This window comes from Lygodium microphyllum, chromosome 5 (genome assembly GCF_053477565.2).
Source record: "Lygodium microphyllum isolate KBCC chromosome 5, Lygodium_microphyllum_v1.1.10, whole genome shotgun sequence".
Classification (NCBI taxonomy): domain Eukaryota; kingdom Viridiplantae; phylum Streptophyta; class Polypodiopsida; order Schizaeales; family Lygodiaceae; genus Lygodium; species Lygodium microphyllum.
Genome location: NC_141139.1, coordinates 92,281,953 through 92,297,610, shown reverse-complemented (window position 1 = coordinate 92,297,610; position 15,658 = coordinate 92,281,953). Strand labels below are relative to the sequence as shown.

Below are 15,658 nucleotides of genomic sequence, written 5' to 3'. Positions count from 1 at the left end.
ATTACAACAAAGCCTTTTTGTGTGACTGAGCACAGGCTCTATAACTTGATTCGAAGAGGGCATCTTTCCCTTCGATTTGAACTAAAAACCTCCCCATTCCGCCCTACAGTTTGGGAGATTCACTCAGTTTTGTACCCAGAGGTACTGTGGGACAAGCATCAGTCCTACACAGTCAGGCCACAAAAAGTGATTACAGCAAAGCCCTGATCATTTACTGTTGGAGATATTTTTACACAGCCTTGTAGAGGGGATCAAGGGCTTTCATTTGAATCAGAAATTTTGGCGATCAGAGTTCCCTAGCTCAAGTTATCGTCATTTCTGTAACAAGGGGTCTGGTGAACTGCACTTAGGATGGCATGCCACAAGGGTAAAGCAAAGGCCCAGGAGGAATTTCACCATGAAATAAGGGACTCCCGTGCCTCAATGAATGATCCTAGCTCAGCCCAGGAGGATTGTGAATACATGTTTGAAGAGGGTGCCCCCGAGATAGACTGCTTATCTCTGCTCAACCAAACCTTATGCCAACATGAGACCCGTCATGCTGAACGACATCGAGAGATGGAGCAATGCCACAAGGAGATGGAGACCCGCCAAGATCACCGTCATTCCAAGATGATGGCCAAGATGGACTTACTCATAGAGCGCATGGGCGCCCTCATCCCCGCCATTGCCCCCCCCTCGGATCAACCCAAGGAGTATGTCCCTCCACGTGAGGCGAACCGCCCTCCCCCCTTGGAGACCGGACATAGCCCGCAAGGTCTCGGTGATACCCATGGCATTCCCCATAGCACTTATGAGATGGGTGAGCCCTCCACTCGACATGATGAGCCCCTCCTCCCCTCTCCCGTTATGAATCCTTCAAGCCCATCCTTGGCACCCCAACTCCCCCGTAACGGAAGCTACTTGCACACTCAAGGGAATGGCTCCAATGCAAATCTTGGGCAGCATGGAATGCACAGAGTGCATGGGCAGGATGCATATGGTAATGGGCAGCATGGACATTTGGGACAGCAAGGTCCTAATGGGCAATTTGGTCCTCATGTAATGCACGGGCAGCATGGCCCCCATGGGAATTTTGGATAGCTGGGGATTGGACAGCAAGGCATGTATGGGCAGCATGTAGCACATGGCATTCATGGGCAGCCAGGCCCAAATGAGCTGCGTGACAAGATTGTGTTTACTAAATTCAATGGGTAGCCCTCATCCCCAGCTGAATTACAGGAATGGACCTCTAAATTGGAAGCCTATTTTCTCATCTACCCCCGTACCGATGAGGCAAATATCATTTTTGCCTCCCTTCATTTAGAAGGTTTTGCCCACACATGGTGGAGATTCGTTCAAAGAGAAAATCAACAGTTTCGTGATTGAGAAGAGTTCAAGATGCATATGATCCAAGTTTTTGTCTCCCCGGTGGAAAAAGAACGCTTGGCTAGGCAATGGTATCAGTTTGATCAGCGAAATCTCACCGTGAAGGAGTACACCAACCAATTTATGAACCTATCCATGTATGTTGAGGCTGTCAGTGTGATGAGGCTAAATTGCATAAATACATTTATGGGCTAGATACGCATCTCTCAGCTAATGTAATGGCTCAAAAGCCAGCCATCTTGTTTGCAGCCATAGAATTGGCAGAACGCTACGGTCGAAAATACCGCCGCAATGAGGTTATGCAGCCTATTGCAGGACAGCAAAGATACCCTATTAGGCAACCCCCATATGCTAATAATTATCGCAGCAACAATGCAGGGAATGGCAGTCCCAAAATTCCTACTTACCCCACTTTTAATGCTGAAAGGAAATATGGCAATTTTGGGACAACACCACCCTCCAAAAGTGACCCAAAGTATGCTGAAAATAAGGCAAGGAATGGCCTCAGTCCTAACGGTCAAAAATTCATTCCTCCTGAAGTTGTCAAGGATAGAAAAGCCAAAGGCTTGTGCTTTAAATGCGGGGATAAGTACACGACTGATCATGCATCCAAATGCCCCTTTAAGAACGCCACTGTCAAGTTTAATAGCATGTACGTGCGGGAAGATAGTGACAAGCTGGAAGAGGACATGCATGACAACCCTCCAATAATGACACTTGCTGAAAATGCTGAATATGAAGAGGATATTGATATCGATCAGTTTTATGACTCACCGGACGGGTTCCCTTTTGACCCCGGTGTGCCCCCATTGATGACATGCTTGGGAATGACCCTTGGCACCCCTCGTTCACCACTATATTAGCCTGCTCGATCTCCATGGATGCATGGACCGGCTCTAGGAGCCAAACACTCTAAGAGTGCATGGTAACATTGATGGCAAGAGTGTATACATCCTCATAGATAGTGGCAGCACACATAGTTTTGTGAATAAATCAACTCTTGGCCATTTGACATGTGTTCCCACTGAATTACAACAACCTCTTCGGGTTCAAGTGGCCAATGGAAATGAGGAAGTGAGCTCCCATGTATGCACACAAGTGTCTCTTATGCTTGCTGAAAATTACATACCAAAGGTGGACTTAATTACCCTTGATATGGGCCCCGTGGATGTTGTTTTGGGATGTGATTGGCTTCAGCATTTGGGAAAAATTTCTATGGACTTCTTTCAGCTGTATATGGAGTTTGTAATGCATGGGCAGCTTGTACACTTGGAGGGAATCAAAGAAAATGCAAATTTTTAGCTTATAACAGCAAGACAACTCAAAAAAGAATTCAAGAAACGCTCCCAAATCTTTGTCTTGCATTTGCATAAGGATAATGATGACCAACACACCTTGGGGAAGCAAAATGCAGCATTAAAAGTGCTTTTGGCTGAATATGAGGACCTATTTCAGCCCCCCACTACCCTTCCCCCTTAAAGATCGGTGGATCACCCAATTGACTTGGAGCCCCATGCCAAGCCCATCAATAACCCCCATATAGACTCTCTAAATGCGAGAGAGAGGAAGTAGCAAAGCAAGTCAAGGAGCTCACTGGGATGAGATTCATAGAGCCTAGCTCTTCCCCTTATGCCTCTCCGGTTCTATTGGTTAAGAAAAAGGATGGATCTTTCCGGTTGTGCATTGACTACCGTGATCTCAATAAGATCATCGTAAAAAATAGATACCCCATCCCTCGAATTGATGACTTACTTGATGAACTCAAGGGAGCACGCTACTTCACCAAGATTGATTTGCGATCCGGTTACCACCAAATCAGAATGAGGGTGGGTGATAAAGTCAAAACAGCCTTTCGGACTGACCATGGCTTGTACCATTTCCTTGTCATGCCATTTGGGCTCACTAATGCACCACCACATTTTAGAGCTTAATGAATAAGATATTGCAGCCATGGCTTTTCCAGTTTGTGTTGGAATTCTTTGATGATATACTCATTTACAGCAAGTCACTGCATGAGCATCTAAAGCATGTCAGGTTTTGATGCACTGAGAGAGCACCGGCTATTTGCCAAAGAAAGCAAGTGTGTCTTCATGCAAACAAAGGTTGAGTACTTAGGACACATCGTTAGTGAAAAAGGCATCCAAGCTGATCCTAAGAAAGTGCAATGTGTCTGGGAGTGGTCCATCCCCACTACCACTACCTCCTTGTGTGGTTTTCTTGGCCTCTCCTCTTTTTATCAGAGATTTATTCACCATTATGCCACAATTGCAGCCCCGTTAAGAGACAAGCTGAAAAAAGAGGCTTTCCTATGGGATGAATTGGCTGACCGCAATTTTCAATAGCTGAAAGACTTACTCACTTCGGCCCCCATCCTCGTATGCCCTGACTTTTCAAAGAATTTTACCATCCAGTGTGATGCTAGTCGAAGGGGTATTGGTGCAGTCTTGTTGCAAGAACACAGGGTAATAGCATTTGAGAGCCGAAAATTGGATGATAAAGAGAGAGAGTTGCATGTCTATGATCAAGAGAACTAGTCGTAGATATTCTAGATATTTGGTTAAGTTTAAAAATCATGTTGAAGAAGCCCAATGGATGCATGCCCGCGACCTAAGTGCTTACCCCTCACTGCTCGCTCCACATTGAGCTAATAGCAATTGAGGACAATTGCTATCTCACCCTGGGGGCATGATGCTAGGAGGCATATTCCACGGTGGATTTTGTGAGGTTTTTCAGTGGATTCCGTAAAACTATATTTATTTGCTGGGGCTCGTACACAAGGTGGATTCCTTGTGCGAGAAATTGACGGGGACACCTATCATTTTTGGGCGTCACATTAATTTAATGTGCACGTGGGTGATTCCGTAAAATACATATTAAATTAATGGATGCTTATGAGTTTAGAAAGCACTCATGTTAAATTAAGGTTAGGATAGAGTTCTAACCTATTTAATTATTTTGTAGTTGAAGATTGCTAGGTATTCACTTTTGTGGGTTTTATTTTATTATTTTCTAGCAATTGTGAATGCTTCGGTTGATATGTAAAGCAGGTAGCGGTGGTGTTGGAAAGCACTGGGCGATGGCGATGTGAATTCAAAATACCTAGAAGAATTATTATTTTTTATGGACACACGCCTTATCACTAAAGGGGTGGTGCCAATATTTATTTAGGTGTACTTATTTATTAAAGCGCTTGACAAACATTTATTATTTTGTATGCGCATAGGCGCTTGGTTAAATGTTTCATCATTGGATATTGTATTTGGGCATAGCTCGACTTTTGGGACACCCAAACACTTTACTCTTTATTTGGGCAAAAGCAAACGCAAAAGCCAAAAGCATGCTAATTGTAAATTGAGCTATTTTTTAGCTTAGAGATTAATAAATATGTAAATACATGCCTTGTGAAGTGCTCACATAAGGCATGGGGGGAGATTGCACCCAATTGGCCTTTTTGTCTTATGTTGTGGAAACTCTCTTCTTGCTTTTATGAAGCTGTTGTAGAGTTCTTTGTTCTTGGGGACCTTTCAACATTCACTACGCGCACATACATCATCTGATTTGCGCACCAACTTTTGAAATTAATATATTGTGCACATTTAAAAAGAAAAGGATATGTATAAGCAAGGCAAGTTTTTTCATTCCATACATGTTTATAGATATGTTCAATGAGCCAATATTTTGTAAACCTTGGATATGAATATTTGAAGGTAAGATTTGAGACTCTTAAAAGCTCCCTTATGAATCTTTGGAGGTTAGAATTGAGAGTCCTAATGCAAGGATGTTAATCAACATTGTGCACAAATCTTCAATGTCAATTCCAAAATTCAATATGTCTTGGCCTATAGACCAATTCCAAAATTCAATGTGCTATGTAAAGCAATTCATGGCCTACATTTCTTAATAGAAAGTCTCCATCAAAATTTCTCTCTATTGTCTTTACATATATTATTACATATACCCCCATGAATGCATGTGTGTACAAATATTTTTCTCTTTCTTGTTTCAACTTTGCATATCTTTTGTTCATAACACTTGATAGTATTGTTCTTAGAGGAGGATGGCACCAATTTTGCATCCTTTGTTAGGGGAACCAAATCTACAGTTGCATACAGTATGGTTAAACTCAAATAGTTGAAGACACAAGGCTAGGCTTCATGTCAACTACGCAGCTTCCAATTTGATCATTCTTCTTTTAATGTATTATATGCATTTTTTAAATATAAGAATTCATATCACACAATTAGTGATTACTAAAATAAGAGCAGCATTGTCAACACGAGGGGGACTATACTCTAGGTGCCTTGGTATAACTATCTTCCATGCATGAGTATTTTTGCATGCTTTGATGAACATCCATATTCTTTTAGATACTGGTGGCTTTACTATAGCTTTTTAGCTTTTTTGAAATACATGATTTGTATTAAGATATTCGAATGCTTTTGTGTGTTGTAAAACCTGGGTGCTAAGTAGCAGGAAGTTGGGGTCAGGATATCCCCCCTCAGAAGAAACCGTAGGGTGCGATGCGGTCCGAGGGTGAGTGGGGAGACTGGCGTTTCACTCTCTCTCTCTCCACTAACTTCTAAAGGCTGGGTGCGACTGGTCCGGTTAGTTGTCTGACATAGGTAGGGGGGAACAGGCACTAAGAAAATATCTACTCCAGGATATCTGCAGGCCAAAGGTCGGGGGTTAGGGTTTCCTATAAAAGCTTGGGGGAGAGTCCAGAAACTCCCCCCGTTCTTTCTGTTTCCTGGTGCCGGTTCGTGAAGGAGGTTAAACGGCTTCTTGCCGTTCCTCCACAGCTTTTCTTAGGGTTAGGCCGTCCTCTGTCTGTTTCTAGGACTTAGGGTTAGGGCTTAGCTTCAGGAAGTCCCGGTTCCGTCCGTCCTCTTCTTCGTTCCCTGTGGCTTCCTCTCTCCGTTTTTTCCTCCTCTTCTCAGAACACGCCATGGCCTCTGCAGATGTGGAATTCCGTTGCTTCGTCGGTGGCTTGGCCTGGGCTACTGATGACCACGGCCTGCGTGACGCGTTCCGTCCTTACGGTGAAGTTTTGGAGTCCAAGGTAAGTGCTCCTTTCGCTGTGCATCGGATCTGGTGTCCTTTTAGCTAGGCCTGGAGGTCCCGGGGGTCTAGGATAGGCGTTCTTCTTGCTAAGCATGAGATCTGGTGGTTTTCTGTCCAGCAATGGAAACATCTGTTAGATCTGTCGCACTTGAACCTTTTCAAGGCTGCTTTTAAATGCGTTTGCGTTTCTCTTATCTCGCATGGTTTTTGTGTTTAGCGATTTAGTTATTTCTTAGCTGAAAATGTTTGGCCTGTCCCGGCCTCTCTTGTGACTGTATTTTGGATGATGGTTTTTTGTCCACGAGGCTGTAGTTCTAGAGTAAAAGTCGGGCCCTTTTTACTCTTGCAGGTCATCAATGACCGTGAAACCGGAAGATCCAGGGGTTTTGGCTTTGTGACCTTTGCGGACGAGCAGTCCATGCGGGATGCTATTGACTCCATGAATGGAAAAGAACTCGATGGACGTAACATTACCGTGAATCAGGCTCAGAGCAGGTCTGGAGGTGGTGGAGGTGGAGGTGGAGGCGGTGGTTACCGCAGCTCAGGATCTGGCTATGGTGCCGGGTATGGAGGCGGATCTCGTTATGAAGAGCGTGCTGGGTACAGTAGTAGATCCAGCTATGGAGGTGGGAGAGAGCGCAGCGAGAGAAGCTACGGAGGAAGCCGAGGAAGTGGTGGCTACGGAGGAAGCTGGAGGGAGTGATGGAGCTAGTGTAGTATGTGAGAGTGTCTTTTTATTAGTGTTCATCTGGAGAAATATACTATGTGGACGTCATGATACTATTTGAACAAAACAGCAGAGTTTGTATGTTTTCTAAAATTTTTAGTGCTGACTTATTGCTAGTTGTATGATTGCATGATCTTAGACCTTGTTATTGTAGTAAGAGAGGGCATGAAGTTCCTTGTGAATTCCTGGTGAAAATGATGTTTCAGCAGGACTTCGTAGGTGAACCTGATCAATTGTCCTAGTGCATAGGAAGGAATAAAGTTAACGACAGATGAAGTCGAAAGGGTGAATAAATATGTACATTGCAAAAGGATTATGTAGGCAAACCTGATGCATTGTTGAAGTGTATAGGAAAATCTATGCCTCAACTACAGATATACAGAAGAAAATAAAAGGTGAACTTTTGTATATTCTATACATGTGCATATCAGTTCGCATGATTTAAACAATATTGGAAGTTTAGTGAGAAATAAAGCGAGGAAGTAATCAGCTTGCCACTTCGACGGTAGTTGATAGTTATGAATTGGTTTAGCATACGAATTGTTATGTTTTCCAATAAAATTTTGCTTCAATAGGATAAATGTTTAGAACAAGGTGTTTTAATAGAATAGCTCTGTAACGGATTTTGCTGTACTGTACGTGAATTTGGTTCTCTTACCTGTATATAATATCCTGAAGGAATATGCAAATTTACAGTTCTTGAGAAACCAAAGGAAATGGTAAATATTAAGCCCTGTTGCACTCAGCTGATGTTAGAGATACCTGAACACCCAAGTGACTGTCCCTGTACCAGTAAGACATGATATCTCAAATGAAATTTCATCACAAAACGACCTGGACACTTAAGTGACTGTCCTTATATCAGTAAAACGTTTTTTCCAAATTAAATTTGATAACAGAACTGTTTATTGCAAACAAACAGTTCACCCAAATCCTACAGTATCTAAAATTTCATCCAAGTGACTGTCCTTGTACCCTTGCCCACATCACAAACGTTAAAGGGAACAACAATAGCAAGAATCTTTAAAAATTGTTAAAGTGCCTTGATAGCTTTCAATGGACATGGATTTTTGTGCCTTTATTAGCGACCATAAGCTCATGAATTCTCTTTTATCTTGGCTTGAACAAACCAGATGTATTGTTAGGATCAAATGGGTTTTGACTAGTGCCAACAATATATGATACCAAATGATTAAAATTAACAAGACGATCAAAATGATATCTTGGAATGCGCAAGGAGATTGGGTTTTGTTTAGTGCCAAAAAATATGATATGAAGTGATAAGAATTGGCAAGTAAGACGTAGTTGTCTTGAGGTAATAGTAGATGAAAAAGAAAATGTGAAAGTTGTGTGTTGGCAAATGATGGCTTTCTCAACATTTAATGATGGAAGGGGCAAGGGTGAAGGAGGTTTTGTTCTTGTAGATAGCATAGTTTAAACCTTTGAGCTTAAGTGTGTGTGGTCAATACAAAAGTTAAATCAGATGAGAATGTGTAAGCTGTGATGGCAAATGATGGCTTCTCAACATGTAATGATGGAAGGGGAAGGGGTGAGGGAAGCTTTTGTTCTTGTAGATAGCATACTTTAAACCCTTGAGCTTAAGTGTATGTGGCTGATACCAAGGTTAAATCAGATGAGAATGTGAAAGTTGTGCTGGCAAATGATGGCTTCTCAACATGCAATGATGGAAGGGGCAAGGGTGAGGGAAGCTTTGTTTTTGTAGGTAACTTACTTTAAGCCCTTGACCTTACGTGTATGTGGCCAATACTACTTGGAGTTAACAATGGCTTCCCTTGAAAATCAATGTTAAACTAACCTTGCCCTACTTGGAGATTGGAATTTTGATTGCCTCCCTTCACATCGCTCGCATGGGTGGAGATGCATGTTCTAAGAAAATATCAAGGCATTGGAAATATTGAAACTTGGTTGCATATGGAGGAATGTTTCTATCCTAGCATTGGGTACCATATGACTTGCCTCCCCTCACTGCTCTTGTGGGTGGAGATGCATGCTCTAAGAAGAAATCAAGGCATGGAAAATGATGAAACGTGGTTGCAAATAGAGGGATGTTGCTATCCTAGCATTGGGTACAATTACTATATTGAACATATGGCATAATTGACATAGAAGTGATACTTGGTGAGAAAGTCAGCATGATTGATTTTATGCTACATAGGGAGCTTGGTGGATGAGTGGATAATAACTTAATGCACATTTATGGAGATTGCTTGTCCTCATATTATAGGAAGGGTATAAGAAGGTCCACCTTTATTTTCTCAACACTTCGCTCTAAAAGAGTAGGCTAGTCATGGAGGTGAAATGTGCAAGGTCTTGAGCAAGCGACTTTGCCCCTTATTTAATGTTGAGATGGCAAAAATGTTTAGCTATTGTCACTAAATTGGCTAAATAGAGATTGGCAGCCAAGAGAAAAAAGGAAGGGAAAATAGTTGCTAAGAATTAGCAAGTGCTTTGTCATTGTGAATTCTTCTCAAGATCCCATTGCTTAGATATTGTTGAAGAAGATAGAGCTATTTATGGAGACACGAAACCAATTTGCAGTCCAAATGGCCAAGGTGGTTTTGAGGGGACAATAAAAGTGGTTTGGGGGTGCTCCCAACTCATTTTAACTTCAACTTTCTTAGGTTTAAGGATGCAAAGGAAATGACTCATAGGGCCTCGCACACAATAGCAGTTCTTTCCAAATACACTAGTTCTCTCTAGTGGGATGTGAGCAGGATTTTTCCCACGATTACGATGCTAGGCTAAGCAACTTCTCAAAGAGGACAGTCCACGCCCTATTTTTGTTGTCGAATGCTTCTCCACTAGAGAAGCCATTCACATCGAAGGAAGTTTGTTATGCTATGTCTTGCATGAAGTTAGAAAAGGTGCCATGGCATTGGTAATTTGCCATTTGAACTGTTTCAAAAAATTTGGAATTGCAATGGGGGAGACATATGGTGGACATGAAGAACTTTATTAAAATATTTGGTTGCATGCTTACAGAGGCCAGTCCAAGGTGGGTGCCCACTATCAATGCTGAATTGCATCTACAAAATGTTGTCCATAATACATGTACTTAGGACAGAATTTCGTGAATAAAATCGTCCACACAAGGTAATACAGATTTATCAATGGCAGAAGACTACATGAGGTGTTGAATCTCTTGCTCTCAAGTTGACATGACTCTAGCACACAACTTGGACTTTGTCTTGGTCAAGTTATAACTGACGCAAAGCTAGGCATGATAGACGTTTGAAGCTTAAGGATTTCTAGAAGAATGATTCAATTTTGTTGTATGATACCCGTTATTATAAATTTCCAAGGAAACTTCGTATTCGATGGTTGGGTCCATTTCAAGTTAAAGAGGTTAATGATAATGGTTCTGTGAAAATTCAAGACTTAGAGGCCATGCATGAATCTTTTCGAGTCAATGGTCTTTGCTTGAAATCTTTTGTGAATTAATTGAGAAGTTTGAGTGGATGATGTGGATATATTAGTTAGAATGTTTTTTTTTCTTTGTTGTGGTACATCTTTTGTGGTTCCATGAAGAATAGTAAGCTGAAAAAGATAAACTCAAATGTGTCACTAACCATTCAGTGGATAGAGCATCGTTGTGGTGGACTGTTGTTCGCAAGAGTATTGAAGAGAACGTTGTCGATGCCTTGAGTAGAAGACCAAGTATCCATAATATTTGCGTTATATCTTTTGATTTCCTTATCCCTATGAAATATATCTATGACCAAGACTCCAATTTTCAAGCTGATTTGAATAAATTAGTTGATAATAATTGGATTCCAATTGATTCTTTGTCTTATTTCGATGGATTTACGTTTTATGAGAAAAAATTGTAACTATTCTATTTAGAGTATTTGTGTTGTATGAAATTAATTGTTTCCCATATAAAGGCCATAGAGGTATTATTTCTACTTTATAAACATTAATTGAAGATTTTTACTGGCCATACATGGAATTTGATGTTTCTAACTTTATTTTTGAATGTCTAATTTGTCAAAGAGTTAAGTGGCACCATGGTAAGTAATATGGTTTGTTAATGCCTTTGCCAATTCTTAAATGACCATGGGAACATATCTCAATGGATTTTATAACTGGTTTGCATAACACTCAAGCTAATCATGATATGCTTTGGACTATTGCAGATCAATTTAGCAAACAAGCATATTTTCTTTTATACAAGAAAAAATTAACTGCATCTCAAGCTACACAATTGTTTTTATAGACTGCTTTCACTAACCATGGTTTGCTAAAAATTATTATTTCAGATTGTGATTCTAGATTCTGTAATAATTTTTAGACTACTTTGTTTGCTAATTTAGGTACCAAGATTGATTTCTCATCTGCATTTCATTCTGAAACAAATGGGCAAACAAAAGCTACTAACAGTACAATTTTAGATCTTTTACGTGCATACACAATTTTAAAATCACAAACATGGGATACACACTTGCATTTACTTCAATTTGTATACAATAATACACTACATACAGCTACACATAAAGCACATTTTGAAATCATTTATGGACATAGATTGCCTACATATGTTACATAATTGTTGATGATATTGCAAATACGTATGCTACTATTTTTACTGAAGTCAAAGACATGATTGCGAAAGCTCATCAATCATACACTAAACAAGCAAGTAAGAAAAGAAAAGCCATGAGTTTTGAAGTTGATGATTATGTTTGGTTACGCATTGAAAAGTGAAGATTGCAAAGTGTTGAGAAATACCCTGTTGTTAAGTTAGCCCCTAGATTTTATGGACCTTTCAAGATAATTCACAAAATCAATGACAATGCATTTAAATTAGAACTATCCCAACACTGAAAAATCCACAATACTTTTCATATTAGTTTGTTATGACATTTTAAAGGCCAATTACCTGTTCACCCTGTCTATGAAAACCCTTCTTTGTTAGAAGAAATTGAAATCCTTGAATCTGAAACTATTTTAGATACTGACTTTATGACCACCAGAACTGGCCGTAGATGCTCTAGATATTTGGTTAAGTTTAAAAATCATCATGTTGAAGAGGTCCAATGGGATTCATGCCCGCGATCAAAGTGCTTACCCCTCACTGGTCGCTCCACATTGAGCTAATAGCAATTGAGGACAATTGCTATTCCACTCTGGGGGTATAATGCCAGGAGGTATAATCCACGGTGGATTCCGTGAGACCACGATGGATTCTCTGAGTTTCTTTTAATTTCATGATGGATTCCGTGAGGTTTTGTGGTGGATTTCGTAAAACTATATTTATATGTCGGGGCTCATACATAAGGTGGATTCCTTGTGTGAGACGTTGACGGGGACACCTGTTCTTTTTAGACGTCATGTTGATTTAATGTGTACCTAAGTGATTCCACAACGGGTGATTCTGCAAAATACATATTTAAATTAATGGACGTTTATGAGTTTAGAGTGCACTCATATTAAATTAAGATTAGGACAAAGTTTCAACCTATTTATTTATTTTGTAGCTGAAGACTGCTAGGTATTCACTTTTTTCGGTTTAATTTTATTATTTTCTAACAATTGTGAATGCTTCAGTTGATGTGTAGAGTAGGCAGCAATGGCGTTGGGAAGCATTGGGTGATAGCATGTATTCAAATTACCTAGAAGAAATTATCATTTTTGCGTCGAGTAGGTGGCGGGGGGAAGGAAGGAGGAGGACTATGGTGACGATAGCATCAAGGAAGAAGGCGACGACGGGGAGGAGGAGATGTTGAAGAGGGAGAACGCGGAGATGACAATGAAGGAGAAGAAGAAGTAGATGACGATGAAGAAGGGGAAGTTGACGATGAAGTCGACAAGGGGGGAGGCCACGTGGCTTGCCATAGCACCCCCCCCCCCCCCCCCCCCCCCCCCCCCCCCCCCCATACCAAGGGCACCACGCCTAGTCCACAGCCAAGATGGGCTCCCCGCCACCATGCGCTACCACTTGCACTACACTTTGGCCTCCCCAATAACACTACCGTCCTCCCTATATAACCCCCCCCCCCCCCCCCCCCCCCCCCTCCCCCCCATTATAAGGAAAAAAAACGAAAGGCCTCGACGCTAAGCTACTTTGCAGGGGGAAAGAAGAGAGAGAGAGAGGGTGAAAGAGAGAGAGGAAGAGAATATTCCAAGGCTCCTCCTCCCTTTCCTCTCCTTAAAGGGTGGCCACACACATTCTCTCTTTTTCTTTTCCCCAAGCTCATCCCCTAACCCGCAAGTCAATTTTCCCCAATTGTCTCTCCTCTCAAGCAAGTGGTTGCTGAAGTCTTGTGCGAGTCGCGTCTAAATGAGAAGAAGATCATGGCCCCCAAGGAAAAAATGTCACACGGAGATGGCAATCCCTCAGCAAAAGCAACGGAGCCTCGGGTGAGGGCATCATTGCCAATCCAACCGTGGTACCAGTCGTAAGTCATAAATTTCCAAATTGATGGATCCTTGCTTGATTTTTGCATGAGACACGCTAGGGCCATACTATGTCTCATGAGAATAAGACACTGAAAGGGATAAATTTCATCTCAAGTATTCGAAAGATGGAGTTTGCGAAGTGCATGCATCAAGAGAAGTAGATTGCTTCTCATTGCTATGCGTTAAAATCTATGCATAGCATAAGTAGCATATAAGATTCTAAAGTATCAAGCATAGATAAGTCTTCGATTTACCTAGGACAATATTGTTTAAGGTTTACAAATGCACATAGATATACATGCATGGGAAAAGATTATATGAAACATACATCAATGGTACATGAAAGGATCTTGCATTAAAGCCTTGCACCCATTACCATGAAGGTTTCACAATTAAATAATGATTAAAAGGTTTACTTTGTGCTCCCAAACCATGAATTGAGTACAACTTGCACAATAAATTTGGGAATTATTTTACATTGAAAGATGGTCTTGCCTCGTATAGGAGTTACAAATTTGTCTCGCATTCCTTGTCTTGGGAGAAAGGAAGATAAGGCCAAGTTAAAAGTTCCGCATAGTATTGCGCTAGGGAAAGGCTAGAAGATAAATGTCACTTAGAGAAGAGGCATAAATGCTCTTGTGAGATTGATTATCTCGTATTAAAATGATAGGACTTAGGCCTTGTAAAGTATTTGAAACCGTAGTATATACCCTAACCAAAGGAAGGAAGTGTTAAGTAAGTTTGACATATAATCGCTCTTTGACTCCAAGGGAGAGAGCAAATATGCGATGAAAAGGGTATTGCGACTATTCTTGCAATGTTTGGAAAAGAGTACCATTGTTTTGTTGGTTGATCGAATAACACCATAAAATGCTTTTACATTTGATTGTGGTTTGGATGATTATTCCAAGTGCTTGTGATTGATGGTAAATGCATGGCCGGGGTCTATGATGACAAGTTGCCATGGGGATAAAGGAATGTTTTTTTGAAAAATGATATTAGGGCTAATTGCCTTGATTGTGCTTGATTCTTAATTGGATTAATCAAGAAAAAGATATTTTGTGCAGGTGGATAATCTCCAAGGTTACATAGCGGATTAACCCGAGAAGGGCACTACTCAATTCACAGGCCGAAGGTCAAGGGGTGAAAAGGCCAACCACGAAAATTGTGTTTCACTCCTAGGTTGCTTGCGAATTAGGTGGAGCTTTGGACACCCCTTGCCTAGTTTGGAACGGAGTTGAAGACTGCCATGAGCCAACATCTGTGGATTTGGAAGATCCTCTTCTAGATAAATGATGGAAATTGTGGTGCCATGTGATTTGGACCGGTTACTTCTGCAGGATAGAAGGGATATATAATTTCTCTTGTATGGGAAAGAGACAAATATTAATTGGAAGATAAGTTAAGGAACTTGTTTGACAAAAGGAGTGCTTGCTCTGTATTCATGTCAATGCTATAAATTACTCAAACGAACCATGTTCCCTAAAAGGCTTAATTAAGAAAGCTGACTTTAAATGTCACACATAAATGTAATATGACCTAATTAGATAGCTAAAGAATGCCTATTGAGGGAAGTGGGTGATAGGAACCCCCAATGGGTCTGTCCTAGGGTAGGGTAGTCCCAGAGAACTGGAAGGCTTCTCACAAGGTTTTACAGTCGTTTGACCTTTAGGTATTGTTAAGTTAGAACTTAATTCATGCTATTTTAGGGGACTGGAATGTGACTATGCCCTACGGGTAGAGAGGTTGAGTAGCGTATCCCTCTTGTCTTCCATTCGCTTTGAACCAAGTGCGGCATGGGTCTTCTTCGGCTTGGGTATCTGTGTAAAGTAGGATGTCCATGACTCGATGCTAGAATGCTATCAGGAGAGCTTAACCATTAGGGACCCAAGTTTGGGGTTGAGTCTAATAGATTCGGCCACGAATGTTCCGTTATAAGGCGGGATAGAGAAACGCTAGGCAACAAACCCCGTAACATTCCATGGGAGTGCCAGGCGGCGATGCTTAGATTCGTCTATTGATGGACTGCTAAAAGTGTGTTTGGTTACCCGATAGGCGGGCACGTTACAGTTGGTATTAGAG

The 15,658-nt window shown here is 41.2% G+C and overlaps 1 protein-coding gene across 1 annotated transcript; it reads left to right on the top strand.

Moving 5' to 3' along the window:
• The first annotated feature begins 6,088 nt into the window (after window positions 1–6,088).
• Window positions 6,089–7,272, top strand: LOC148036135 (glycine-rich RNA-binding protein GRP1A-like). The gene is made up of 2 exons (XM_087678141.1): window positions 6,089–6,427; window positions 6,779–7,272. Exons 1-2 carry the CDS (start codon window positions 6,314–6,316, stop codon window positions 7,130–7,132), a joined length of 468 nt encoding a protein of 155 aa, XP_087534267.1. The 5' UTR covers window positions 6,089–6,313; the 3' UTR covers window positions 7,133–7,272.
• The last annotated feature ends 8,386 nt before the right edge of the window (window positions 7,273–15,658 follow it).